At 37.8% G+C, this 15176-nt stretch overlaps 1 protein-coding gene across 2 annotated transcripts in view; it reads right to left on the bottom strand.

Annotated features, from left to right (window-relative positions):
• Window positions 1–4414: 4414 nt before the first annotated feature.
• LOC143033972 (protein VAC14 homolog) overlaps window positions 4415–15176 on the bottom strand; it is a 70008-nt gene continuing 59246 nt past the window's right edge. The window contains exon 15 of one of the 2 annotated variants that reach the window (XM_076199728.1): window positions 4415–5094. In XM_076199728.1, the coding sequence (XP_076055843.1) occupies window positions 4932–5094 (163 nt within the window). In that variant the 3' untranslated portion in view covers window positions 4415–4931. The remainder of the gene's footprint in view (window positions 5095–15176) is intronic. The other variant, XR_012967212.1, reaches the window with a different exon arrangement.

Genomic DNA, 15176 nt, shown 5'->3' with positions numbered 1-15176 from the left:
TATCACCAGAACATGTAAAGAGATGTGGCAAAATGATATAAAAATGTGAAATGGGCCAATCAGGGTCGTCCCAGCTGGAAAATATCCAAATGTAGATACATAACGTGGGGACTGAGGATACGAACTTTTTTACAATTTTCGAAAAAAAAAAAAAAAAAAAAAAATCGAAGATTTACACGGAATAAAACCTTGTATAACGGTGGGGAATTTTCCCAAAGCAAAGGGCAGCCTTTTCACTGTGTTCACTCCTTGGAGGGTGAACGAGACCAGAATTAATAATCTATCTCTGTACCAATGGCTTAGCCAGTCAAAGCACGAATCCACTCCCACTCATTCCATTTCCATTCACCACCCTTATTACCCTTTCATTTTCATCTTAGCTCCTAGTGGATGAACGCCGGTTATCGCTGTCTTCCGCTTTACGCCCGGGTCAGAAGCAATGCAGCAAGACAGTACATCTGCCAGGGCCTTTTCACTTATACAGCGACCCTCCCTCCTCGTCCCCTCGCATACATAGTGAAGATGGGCCGAAATCTCTTCAGGCTACATCATAATATCATCCATACACATCCACTCTTCACTCACCCCTATCCCCTGCATTCTCTCTTCCCTGCTCAACAGACATTCCCCTCTTGCTCAGAACCCCTTTCACCCTATCCATCCATTTCATTCTCAGTCATCCCCTAAAGTTAAGTCCACCCATCTCTACTTTCCACATTCTTATTGTTAATCTTTTTTCACTCATTCTATCAATGTGCCCAATCCATCCCAATAAATTTTCATCACCCCTATCAGCCAACTCTCTGTCCACCCTCTGCTCATTTCTCACTTATAAAGGCTCGTAACCCTTACTATACTTCTCAGACACTTCATCTCAAACACATTTAAACTTCTTTCTGCCTCACTTAAATTCCAAGTCTCAGCCTTATACAGTGTCATAGGCACAATCACCCCTTCACTCAATCTTCTTTGTATCCATTCCAAGATATTTATTTCTTATGACACTTCAACCCCCTCCGGATAATTACTTGCTTCTCTCAATTTAGAATTTACCTCAACCCAAAGACCCCATTTCCTGCCACATGCAACCCCAAATACTTAAAAGTATGTACTTCCTCCTGCCTCTTTCTTTAAAGATCTTGCTGACAAACTAATTATTAATAACAGCTCTGGCCATTAGGCCTTACTGTGGAGGTGGAGGTAGTATGTAGATTGAGAGAAGCAAGTAAATGTCTTGGGGGATTAAAAAGTGTAATGAGAAATAGATATTTGGGAATAGATGCCAAGAGGAGATTGTATGAAGGGGTGATTGTGCTGACAGCACTGTATAGGGCAGAAACATGGAACATAGGAGAGGAAGAATTTCAATGTGTTTGAGATAAAATGTCTGAAAAGTATGTTAAGGATTACTAGGCTGGATAGAGTGAGAAATGAGGTGAGGATGAGAGCAGGATTGGAAAAGGAGTTGGGAGATAGGGTTGATGAAAGAGTATTGGGATGATTTGGATCATGGAAAGAATGAATGAAGAAAGATTAGTAAAAGAAGTGTTGAAGGCAGAGGTAAAAGGAGTGAACATGAGGGGATGACCAAAGATGAGATGATGGATGGTGTGAAAGGGGGTGTTGGGAAAGAGGGGAATGTCTGTTGAGGAAGGAAAGGAGAAGACAAAAGATAAGGGGTGAGTGGAGAATGGTTGTGTATGGATGATGCTGTGAAACATGGGAGTGGGTGGGGGATGGGGGTTAGGGAGTATGTGTGAATGATAATATTTTGACGCAGCCCGAAGGGATTTCTCCCCGTCTTTTCTTTTTCTACATAAGGGGACAGAGAGGGGGGACGTCACCAATTAAATGAAGTGGCCTTGCTGTGGATGTGCTGTGTCTTGCTGCATTGCTTCTGACCCAGGGCAGTGGGCAAGATGCAGGGATGACCCATAATCCAGGAGGAGCCAAGAAAAGAGAGAGGGAGGGGTGGTGAATGGGGGTGGAATATGTGAGGATGAAATGGATAGGAGTGGATTTATGCCTTTAGACTTTGGCTACCTCCCTTGTAAGGGGGAAGAAACTCTTGGTATATGTATGTATATGTTTTTGACCCAAGTAAAATGCCAGGGGACAGTGATGACCCTTCATACATAGGGTGCTAAGAGGGGAGGGGCATAAAATAGGTTTAGGTGTATATAAATTGTAGGTGTGAGCTTCAACTAGGCCAACTCACTTTAACCACTTTGGTATGATAACGCCCATGTAGGTGTCATGAGATGTGAGTAGGTACATGAGCATGACAGTGTTGGCATCTTGATTATATATATTTTTTTGCAGTTGTACATGAGTTACCCCCCAGATTCTGTGAACTGGTTTGATCAAGTTTTCTGTGTTTATTATTACTCAGAGCAAAAGAGAATGAGTAATACAGCAGTGAGTTTATATTTCATAATGCGAGTAGTGTGATGAATTGTATGTTTGACAGCCGATGTGGCGTACGAGAATTTGAGTCATACTTAAGTGGTTAAAGGGAAAAAGAACCATTGGTATGTATGTATACTGTATTCAGATTTGTTTCCATGGTCTTGATGTGTAATATTGGCACACAAATACTCACAGGAAAATATATTGGCACACAAATACTCACAGGAAAATATATTGGCACACAAATACTCACAGGAAAATAATACATCTTATTTTTGCAACTACTAGTGTAATTATAAACTTTAATACACTAACCAATTATAAAGCCAATGTTCTCATTGCACATTTTCATAGCTCATATGTAATAATAAATTGGAAAAGTCCACAACAAAATTTTTACCTACAATAAATTTTTCAGACTTTCAATTGTGCAATACTAAAGAAAATATTAAAATATCTAACAAAATCTATATATAAGCCTTTACCAGTTTCTGAAGTTCATTCATCTTACATTTAGGTAGGATTGAGGCTGGGCCATTCACATACATACAAATTTCTTTGGTGAAAATGCATTCCTATTTATAGACTTACTGAATTTGACTGAACATACATAACAGAAAGGCAAAATTACAACAAAATTTAACAAAATTATTACAGAGCAATACTACTTGATGAATATTATCCTTTTCAGATAGGTGATTCACTTAAAGATTTAATTCTGGCAACCACTAGATGGCTTTATTTTGCTGATGCAGCATCAACATCATGAAGGGATTCCAGCTATTCAATTAAAGCATTAAACTTGCCAAGAAGGAGGGGTGATAAATGAGTTTCAATGGGTATGAAGTAGGTGTGCATTGAGTTAGCTACCCTCCATATAAGAGGGAAAGGGCTTTAGGTGTCTATATATATATATATATATATATATATATATATATATATATATATATATATATATATATATATATATATATATATATATATGGATTTCTTGATTTATGTGATTTTGGAATAACAAAAACCTAGTAATTTTTTCATAATACATGGATTATTTAGAATAACACAATGTACAAAATTACTGTAGGCAATAGTAAAACTTAACTGTTCACTTTATGCGATTTTTACATTAAATGATCCTTTTAGGAATGTACCCCTCACATAAATCGTGAAATTCATATATATATATATATATATATATATATATATATATATATATATATATATATATACACACACACACACATACACACCACCAGATGACTTCTTTTTGTTGAAGTGGTGTGACCACAGTGGAAGGATTACAGTTATCTAATTAAACCAATGGACTTGGTAATGTCATTTTGGAATTTCATTCTGGCTGTCTTTCCTTTGGTTAAGGGGGCATCAAAGTAGTAAAAGGGTTTAACAATCTCATTGATTCCAAAACAAAATATACTTATAACTGCAAATGAGGATTCTTCTAATGCCCTGGAGGTAGTTTTGTGGAGATCAACAAGCATGGCAGTATTTAGTTTCACCTTTCTACATCCATGCAAAATAAGTTGAGTACTCACGACATACTACAACAGAAATTATTTATAATGCCTCACTGATATTTGCTAATAGTTTTCATTTATGCATAATACCATGACAATTTGAAATCAACTTATAACTCTTCACATTGTTTCCTAAAATAGAATTACCATTTCAGTGCCAAACTTTCAGTGAGTAAGCAAAATGAGTGATGAACATGTTTTATGAGTAAATGACAGCATATGTTTCATAGCCTAGTTTGTACAAAATACCCTTGACGCTACATCATCATACCTATTAGGTCAAACTATAAAAAAGTCACCTAGAAAAATACAAGTACAACTTACCACAATATTTATTTCTTTTGACACATATTTGGTTATCAATGGGTAAACCTTTCTGGGCTCATTATAAAAGTTTGAGAAAATAAATAAATAATGATTAAACAATATCATATCAAGATTCATAATTCTTCATTTCATTAAAAAAAAAAAAAAAAAAAAAAAAAAAAAATCACCATCCCACTCCCACAAAGTGGAAAATGAGAATCCCCTGCTTTAGGCTAATGTTTGGGTCCCCTCCCTGCCTGGCCAGGGCTGTTGGGAACCAATACAAAAAGCACACAAGGGGTCCCTGAAATTGAACTCAACACATGCTCATGAATTCATCATGGTATCCACTAGGCTACTGCATGGCCCCAATGTTTCAAAATGGATCATTTTTCTCATTAATTTTTATGAAACTATTGAGCTACAGTTCAAATAATGAAAAAAACAAAAGCATGAAAATGAGTGCAAGTTTAACCTCTCTTCATGGAAAGTACAAAAACAGAGTGCTTGCAGCATGACTTAACAACAATAAATGCAATCAGGATTCAGAGAATATTTCATATTAATGTTTTTTTTCCCCTAAAGATAATATAAATTCCATGGGTACTCAAAGAATAGTGTACCTGCATTACACTGGTAATATTAATTCTCCTTTTTTTTTTTCTAAGCTGATTCTGCAGTCTATTGACTCACGGTCAAATCAATAGTGGACTCAAGCCGTTGTTTTATCTTGTGATGTTTGTACATACGATGTTTCTCTTGCATGTTGAGAAAATGCTGAAGCAATACCTCAAAATCAACATTATGATGCTGAGGCACCTGTGCTGCTGATGAATGGCTGGTCCTGTTTAGTGAATATAAGCTATCAGTTTAATAATTTCAGAACAATATTAAATATGTACCACAAAATATGTCTGTACTTCAAATACAAAATATGTCTGTACTTCAAACACATACACACACACACACACACAATGTTACATGAGCTTCTTTGCAGATGATGCCAAATTGTTAAGGAAAGTAAAAAATGAAAAGGATTGTGAATCACTGCAGGAAGACCTGAATAAGGTATGGAATTGGAGTCAGAAATGGGAAGTGGACTTCAATATTAAAAAGTGTAGCATAACAGAATTTGGAAAAAGTAAAAATAGAATATCAAGACAATATAAAATTGGAACTAAGGAGATAAAGAAGGAGATATCCAAAAAAGATTTGGGTGTAATCATCACAAACAACTTGTCCTATGATAAACAGATAAACAAAATTGTCGGAGAATCCTATAACTTGCTAAGATCAATAAAAGTGGCATTTACATATTTGGATGAAGAAATTAAAAAAAAAAAAATTTTAGTCACACTGATAAGGCCTAGACTAGAATATGTGGCAACATTGTGGTAACCCAGTACCAAAACGAATATAAAGAAAATAGAAAGAATCCAGAGAGCAGCCACAAAAATGGCCCCTACACTTGCAAACTTCTCATATGAGGAGAGATTGGCTAAACTGGAGTAACAAACTCTGGAGCAAAGAAGAGAGAGAGGTGACCTACTGACCATTTACAGAATCATGAAGGGCACAGAAATGCTTGATAGAGAGGACTTGTTAAACTGGGACAAGAGAAACACCAAGAGGACATGGAAAGAAAATAAAAAAAAACATAGTTATAGAAGAGATCTGAAGAAAAACAGTTTTCCACATAGAGTGGTGGACACTTGGAACAAACTGGACAAAAAAATAGTGTGCGCAAAAACCATTCATGAGTTTAAGAGCAAACTACATACATACATACATAGAGTGGTGGACACTTGGAACAAACTGAACAAAAAAATAGCCTGCGCAAAAACCATTCATGAGTTTAAGAGCAAACTAGACACTGCGAGATACAAAGGCAAGACACCATGAGCCTAACTCCCTTTCCCGCAAAATGCAATTAGGTAAATACAATTAGGTAAATACACACACACACACACACACATGGATGAAGGAATTGAAAGTTATATGAGCTTCTTCACAGACGATGCAGAAATGTTGAAAAAAGTGAACACCGAAGAAGATTGTGAATCACTGCAAAGCAATCTTAATAAAGTATGGGAATGGAGTAGGAAGTGGGAGATGGAATTCAACATTAAGAAGTGTAGTAGAATGGAATTTGGAAAAAGCAAAAAAGAATAGTGGGTTCATATACATTGGGAGAAGAAGAATTTAAAAATGGAAAATGAAAAGGACCTAAGAGTCATTATTATATGTCCCCTGAGAAACATATAAACAAAATTTTTGGATAAACTTATACCTTCATAAGATCAAAGTGGCATTTACATACCTGGATGAAGAAATGGTGAAGAAAATACTAGTCACTTTAATAAGACCAAAATTGGAGTATGCAGCAATGACGTGGTCACCAAGTACAAAAAAATGTATTACAAAACTTGAAAGAATACAAAGAGCAATTACGAAATTGGCACCAATGCTCTCAGAACTATCTTATGAGGAGAGGCTGGCAAAACTTGTGCTACAGACATTAGAGCAAAGAAGAGAGAGAGGAGACTTGATAACTATATACAGAATCATGAAAGGCATGGAAATTACTGATACAGAGGATACAATAAAATGGGATTGTAGAGATACCAGAGGACATGGAAAGAAAATCAAGAAAGACAGTTATAGAAGAGACCTGACAAAGAACAGCTTTCCCCACAGGATAATAGACGTTTGGAACAGATTAGATGTGCAAAAATGATACATAAATTTAAAAAGTCTATATAAAATGAGATATGGAGACAGGACACCACAAGCATAGCTCCCCTTCCCGTAAAATAGAACTAGGTAAATACACACACACACACACACCTCTCATGGCGCTGTGGTTAGAGCTCTGGCCTGCCATTACGGAGGTCCGGGTTCAATCCTCGCCCGGGGCTGAAATTATCAGTATCGCAGCGCTGCGGGGGTTACTCCACCTCTCGTGGGCGGGGAGTTGGGGGTGTGTGTGTGTGCAAGGTCATAGCATTACCCATAGATCGGACCTACGAGCTCTGAGCTCACTTCCAGGAGGGAAATAGCTGTCGATCACGAGTCCAACACGTGATCCAAAGACCAAAGACCAAGTGAATACACAAATTCTAATCACTCTGATAAGACCAAGATTGGAATATGCAGCAACGATATGGTCACCAAGTACAAAAAAATGTATAAAAAAACTTGAAAGAATACAAAGAGCAATTACAAAATTGGCACCAACACTGAAAACTATCATATGAAGAGAGACTAGCAAAACTTGAACTACAGACACTAGAGCAAAGAAGAGAGAGAGGAGATTTGATAGCTATTTACAGAATCATGAAAGGCATAGAAATTACTGATAGAGAGAATCTGATAAAATGGGATGATAGAAATACAAGAGGACACGGAAAGAAAATCAAGAAAGACAGCTATAAAAGAGATCTGAAAAAGAACAGCTTTCCTCACAGAGTAATAGACAGTTGGAACAAGTTAGATGAGAAAGTGGTGTGTGCAAAAACAATACATGAATTTAAAAATAGTTTAGATAAAATGAGATATGAAGACGGGACACCACGAGCATAGCTCCCCTTCCCATAAAATACAACTAGGTAAATATATATATACACACACATATATATACATATATATATATATATATATATTATATATATATATATTCATAAATAGCTGGAGTCCAGGAACCATTTTTTTTTTTTTTTTTAAGAAAGTATACGCTGGACTCGACGTTCGTCAATTTATTCCGACGTTTTGAACCCTGTCCGGGGTTCGTCTTCAGGGTAATACAGTGGAAGCAATAGGAAATGTACATAAATAGGGGATACCTAGTACACTGGGACAGGTCTCCCCAGTAACCATTATATTCCAACGCAGGTAGAACATATCAAAAACAAAAATAAGAAACAAAAATAAAAATAAAAACTATAATACAAAATGTGCAATACTTCCTTAAAAACATTCAAAGAGTTTACTTTTTCCAGCCTTCATTGTATTTTCTTATTTATTCTATAGTAACCTCTTTGAATGTTTTTAAGGAAGTATTGCACATTTTGTATTATAGTTTTTATTTTTATTTTTATTTTTGTTTCTTATTTTTGTTTTTGATATGTTCTACCTGTGTTGGAATATAACGGTTACTGGGGAGACCTGTCCCAGTGTACTAGGTATCCCCTATTTATGTACATTTCCTATTGCTACCACTGTATTACCCTGAAGACGAACCCCGGACAGGGTTCGAAACTTCGGAATAAATTGACGAACGTCAAGTCCAGCGTATACTTTCTTCCAAATATATATACATATATATATACATATATATATATATATATAGATAAGTATTTTAGACAAATTATTTGGATGATTGAGAACATAAACACAGGGGTTCCGTGCCTTACCCTGTGTTTATGTTTTCCATCCAAATATATATATATGTATGTATATGTATATATATACATATATATATATATATATATATATATATATATATACATACAAATATATATGTATTTATACATATCTATAACTCTAAAAAAAATTCTGGAGCGCTCCCGATCTGAGTCGGCCGGCCCGGGGGTGTCTGCGACTTCCATTGTGTTTCTGGGACACCCCGCCGGCCTAGCTGTAAGCATACATTTGAAAGTTAACGGGTTGGGGTTTCTGAACTACGGCCCCCTTCTCGGAGTTGGTTATCGTTAAATGGCTAAAGAAACTGAAGCTCAGAGAAAGAGGAGGATACGACATTTCTGGAGTTGGGTCACCACGAAGAAGAGCCAAGACAAGAAAAATGTACAAAACAATAAAGCGCTTTTCAACAAGTTAACAGCAGAGCACTCTTCTTTATTCCCTTCTCTATACGCTGATAACCAACGTTTCTGGTTGGAGAAGGACATTAAAGAGTTTCATCGGAAAACTCTGTCTCTCAACAAGATTCTTCGAGATAGTAAGGACTATGAATACGAAGATTCTCTTTTCGACTCCATTCCCTTATTGGAAGAAGCGATTAATGAAGAAACGTCAGATAATTTCATTAAGCATTACTTTGCGGGATACAAGAGTTATGCCAATAACGGAGGAAAGTGGTGCCATAAGACGTACCAGAAGCACTACCTTGAACGGATCTTTAAGAAGTACAAAGTGGCTGAAAAGAGGAACAAACACGCTATAAAGAAGGTCCAAAGAGAAACAGAACAGAAGAAGAAAAGAATACAGTTAGAAGCAGAAGAGAAAGAAAGAACAGAGCGGAGAAAGGAGGAAGCTGAACGAAAGAAGAAGTTAGCCGAAGAAAAGGAAAGAGAAGCTACAGCAAAGGCGAAGGAATTAGAGAGAAAGAGACTCGAGGCCGTAGAAGCTTCAAGGAGGAAAAAGGAAGAGAGGGAACAAAGACTTCTCGAGACAGAGACGTTTAGAGCCAATAGAGAAAATAACAGAGAGAAAATGAAGAAATACAAAGAGATACTAGCAAGACAAGAGAAAGGAATAATGTTAGTAACAGAAGAAGATAAGAAGTTACTCGAAAAAGTCCGGGAGGAAAAGAAGGAACATTGGGAAGGGGGGGATAAAGCTTGAAATGACGGATTACGAAGAAGACTGTAGTGGTTTGAAAGCACGAATAAGGGACACCTACGACGTTGTGGAACACAGCATTGGAAAACTTGGCGACGTAAAGTGCAAGTACTGTGATGCTTTAAGGTGGAAAAGGGAGACAGAGGGTTTGTGTTGTAGATCGGGACAAATCCCAGCTGTGAAACCCTCTGAGATAAAAAACGAAGAGTTCAAATCACTATTTGAAGGTGTTACCCCTCTTTCTAAAAGATTTCTTAAGAACACAATCGGGTTTAATACTGTCTTTAGTTACAGTTCCTTTGCAACATCCAAGAAATTGGAAAATGCAGCTGAAAAAGCTATGGTGTACAAGATAAAGGGTGCTATATACCACAGAACCAGTTATGTGAGGCCAGAGTTATTAGTGGGAGACAAGGAGACTCGAGGTATGTTTTCGGACGAAGAAAAGTTTTCCAACGGAGACGTAAAGGACTTAACACGGAGAAGACCTAACGGGGTTGTCGATAACTTCCTAGATCTCTATTTCTATAACAGTAGAGAGGAACAAATTAGACTCAGAACCTATAAAGTCTCTAAGTTGTTTTTGGAAGCACCTATAAGCGAGGAGAAAAAATCAACTAAATCCAGAAGAGAAATAGAAGAAAGAGAGTACAACGAGAACGAGGAGATAATTCGTATAATATTCAACTACCTTCTCGAAAACAATAAGTGTTTGAGACAGATTTTGTCTGAAATAGAAAACTCCAGGGAACTGATAGCATTGCATATTGAAAAGCATAGAGATATACCACAAATGAATCTCCAACTTAAAGCGGTTGAAAACTTTGAAACGAAGGAACATAAAGGAGTTTACCACCTTCCGACATCAAATGTGACTGTGGGTGGTATAGTGAATCTAGACGACGAGCACGATCCTCTTTTAATAAAGATAACCAGTCCCAAGAAGGATTCGAAATATAAAATTAGGTTTGTGGATCACACCAGTTTCTTTTATGATCCGTTCCAGTACCCTTTATTGATACCCAACGGAGATATGGGTTACACGTATCTTTTGCGGTCTCTGAAGGCTAACAAAGCTGGGAACGAGAAGAAGATTTCTCCGTGCGCATATTACGCTTCTATGTTTATGGAAAGAGAGAACTGTTTCACAGCTCTCTTTCAATGTCGAACACTGTTCCAGAGGTTCGTTATTGACTGTTACGTGAAGGCTGAATCAAATCGATTAGATTATATCCGTTTTAACCAACATGAAATCAGAAAAGAGAGCTCCGATATTCTTAAGAGTGATTCAGCCCATAAAGGACAACGAGTGCTACTTCCTAAGTGTTTCGTGGGAGGCCCGAGATACATGAAAGAGAGGCAACAGGATGCGTTAAGTTTTGTGTCAAGATACGGTTCTCCGGATTTTTTCATAACTTTCACTATGAATCCGAAATGTAAAGAATTGACACTATACGGCGACACTATTAACGTCTGTAATCGTCCAGATATAGTTAGTCGTGTTTTTAAACTCAAGGTAGACCAACTAATGAGAGAGTTATTAACAGATAAAATATTCGGAGAAGTCTCAGCTCATTTGTACAGCATTGAGTGGCAGAAAAGAGGCTTGCCTCACGTTCACATTCTTCTATGGATGAAACGTAAAGTGACTGAAAATACCGTTTCGAGCCTAATATCCGCCGAGATACCCGACAAGAAAAAACACCCAGAACTGTATGATATTGTTACCACTAACATGATACACGGACCGTGCATAGGCTACGATGAAAGCTCCGTGTGTTGTAATGGGAAGAAAAACGATAGAGGGACGTGCCAGAAAGATTTTCCGAAACAGTGCCGTTCAACGATAAAATTCGGAAACAACGGCTACCCTCTCTACAGGAGAAGAGCTGTGGGAGAAGGAGGTTTCTCCTTTGTGAAAAAGTTAAAGGGACAGGAAGTAACTATCGACAACTCATGGGTGGTGCCTTACAACCCCTATCTTTGCTTGAGATTTAACTCTCACATAAACGTAGTGTTCAAATTCTATTAAGGCTATAGCGTACGTTACAAAGTACGTCAACAAAGGATGTGACAGAGTTCTATTCACTAAAACCGAGGGAACCGAAGAAATCAATGAAATTAAGAACTTCACGGATGCAAGATTCGTTAACTCCAACGAAGCAACTTGGAAGATATTCAGATTCCCCATACACAGTAGTTACCCTCCTGTTATGAATCTGGACCTCCATTTAAAGGACGAAAACGAAGTATTCTTCAACGCCGATTCCTCAAAGGCAGACATAAAAAAGAAGGCAAACAGAGACACTCAGTTGACAGCATTTTTCAAATTATGTAGCGTTAACGAATACGCAGCCACCCTAACTTACAACGAAGTAGCTGCTTACTTCAAGTACAGCATTCCGAAATCATGTTGGGAGGAGAGGAAAGGTAACACTCACGCTATAGGAAGGATAAGAGCTGTAACGAACAAGACAGTAGAACTGTTCTATATGAGAATGCTTCTAACCCACAAGAGAGGTCCCAAATCCTTCGAAGACCTCAGGATGGTGGACGGTGTACTCTACGGAACTTACAGGGAAGCCGTTAAGGCTATGGGTCTTTTAAAAGATGAAGAGACTTGGAAACAGACTATCCTGGAGATAATAAACTACACAAATGACCGCAAAGAACTTCGTTCGACTTACGCTAGCATGTTAGTGTTCTCGGATCTAGAAGACCAGAAAGATATCTGGGAAGAAACAAAGGATCTCTTCTCGAGTGATTTTCTATATCTTAGAGGGTTGAAGGATTACAACGACGAAATATACCTCGATGCTCTTGACGACATCCAAGAACAAGTTTTCAATTGTGGAGGAGGAAACATAGTCCACTACGGCTTACCTTCTTCCAGAAATGGAGAAAAGTCTTCAAACGTGATAAGGAGGGAGAAAGCTTATAATTCTAAAGAATTGTCCGAGACAGTGGAGAGAGCTCTCCCTCTATTAAACAGAGAGCAGAAGATTTGTTACGATAAAATCATTGAAAGTGTTGGTTGTGAGACGGAAAACAAAAGCAAAGCGTTCTTCTTAAATGCACCTGGTGGGACAGGAAAGTCCTTCCTTTTGAATCTTCTTCTAGACACAGTTCGTTCGAAGAGTAAAGTGGCTTTAGCTGTGGCTTCTTCGGGTATAGCAGCTACTGTCCTTCACGGGGGAAGAACTGCCCATAATATGTTCAAGATACCACTGATGGAACATAACGAAAGAAAAACATGCAACATAAAGCACAAGTCCGAACTAGCTCGATTGCTTCTTATGTCTTCTTTGATTGTGTGGGACGAAGCAGTGATGGCAAATAAGAACACAATCTCAGCCCTGGATATCACTTTGAGGGACCTTTCCGGTCTTGATATTTTCATGGGAGGAAAGACGTTCGTTTGTGCTGGAGACTTTAGACAGATATTACCAGTTGTAAGAGGAGGAGGAAAGAACGACGAGTTGAACAGTTGTCTGAAATCAAGTTACTTTTGGCCTTTCTTCGAAGAGTTAGAACTGATAAAGAACGTTCGACTTAAGAGTGAAGACGAAGAAAACATAAACTTTGCAGAGAAATTATTAGAAGTTGGAGAAGGAAAGTACAAAGAGTGTCACTTCGGAGAAGGTTTCGGGGTGTTAGTTGACAGCAGAGAAGAGTTAGTTGAAAGAGTGTACAGAGGAATGGGAGAGAACATATTTAACGTCTCTTTCTTTGAAAAGAGAGCTATAATATCTCCCACGAACAACGACGTCGAAATCATTAACGAGTTTGTGTACAATAAAGTGATTGGTAAGGAATTGGTTAACATGAGCGTAGATGTCGGTTGTGAATCAATAGAAGGGATGGACGTTCAGGCGTCAGTTTTCAATTCTATGGATAGCCCTTCCATTCCTCCACACAAATTAAGGTTGAAGGAAGGAGCAATTGTGATGGTTATGAGGAACATTTGCCCTCCGAAAATCTGTAATGGGACTAGAGTTATGGTAACAAATTTGAGAAGGAACGTTATTGTTGGAAAGATTTTAACTGGTGTGTACAGGAACACACAGATCTTACTTCCTAGAGTTACTTTAGAGGCAACAGACACCCCTGTAGCCTTCAAGAGATACTAGTTCCCTGTCAAACTCTGTTACGCTATGACAATAAATAAGTCCCAGGGGCAGACGTTTGAGAAGTGTGGTGTGCTACTGGATTCATCACAGTGCTTCGCACACGGTCAACTATACGTAGCGTGTTCTAGAGTTACAAGCCACGATTCCCTCATAGTTTTTCCAGGATATACAAAGAAAGGGGAAGAATACGAGTTGAGACCTTGGGTGAATTGCGTTTATGAAGAGGTGTTCTGTGATGTGGATAAAAGTAAAGTTTCTTCTTTGGAGGATTTAATCTTTGAAGATAACTCTGAAACCTCAAGGATACCAGAAGAGGAACCCGATCAATCCATAGTCAGCATATCACGTTCTGTGTTCGAGAAAACAGAAGGAGAAGTAGCTGCGATGATCTTACCAGAAGAACTCTTCGAAGAAGAGAACTACTTGAGTCGAGGGGAAATGGAGGATAAAATTTAAGAAATCGAAGAGAAGATTGGAGAGAAGATTGAGGAGAAGATTGAGGAGAAGATCGGAGCTAAGGATACCAAAAACGAAGAAAGATTTGAAAAGATTGTCTACGAAATAGATGAGATTAAAACCATGTTGAAGGATTTCGTAAAGAGAAAGAATAGCAGCGAAGAAGAGGACAGCGAAGAAGAACTCACACCCAAGAGAAAAAAGAAGAAACTACATTAAATGTATAGTTCTAAGGTGTTTTAAGTAAAAGGCAATGAAAATCTTTGGTTTTATTAACTTTTTTATGTGTATCATCAATGCCCGAAGGGCTGGGTGCGAAGCACCCGCGGGCGGAGCCCGCCTCGCCGAAGGCCAAGCACACCTGGCGTAGCCAGGTCCGGCGGAGCCGGGTGCTTGTATATATATATATATATATATATATATATATATATATATATATATATGTATATATATATATATATAGGGCACCAAGAAGAAATTAAACCAAAGTACCTATCCTAGTTTTTGTAAATTGTATATATGATCATGATTTGTAGATTCAAAATAAAATTACCAGAAGATGCCTGAAGCATAGGCGAAATATTGTAAGTAATGCATTTGTTTTTATTTCCAAAAACACTATGGTTTCATTTGGTGATATTGTGTTCTCCCTTCCTCCCACAGAAAGCAAAATAGCAAGGATAGAAAGTTTAAGGAAGATTTCCAGTGCTGAGCATGCTGTATTATTTAATAGAAAATGTATCCAAGAAAACCTGCTCCC

Source organism: Oratosquilla oratoria, chromosome 16, assembly GCF_046742065.1.
Source record: "Oratosquilla oratoria isolate Oo_2021 chromosome 16, ASM4674206v1, whole genome shotgun sequence".
NCBI classification, from domain to species: Eukaryota; Metazoa; Arthropoda; class Malacostraca; order Stomatopoda; family Squillidae; genus Oratosquilla; species Oratosquilla oratoria.
Note: the sequence above shows the minus strand (reverse complement) of the source record. Positions and strands in the feature narration are given on the sequence as shown.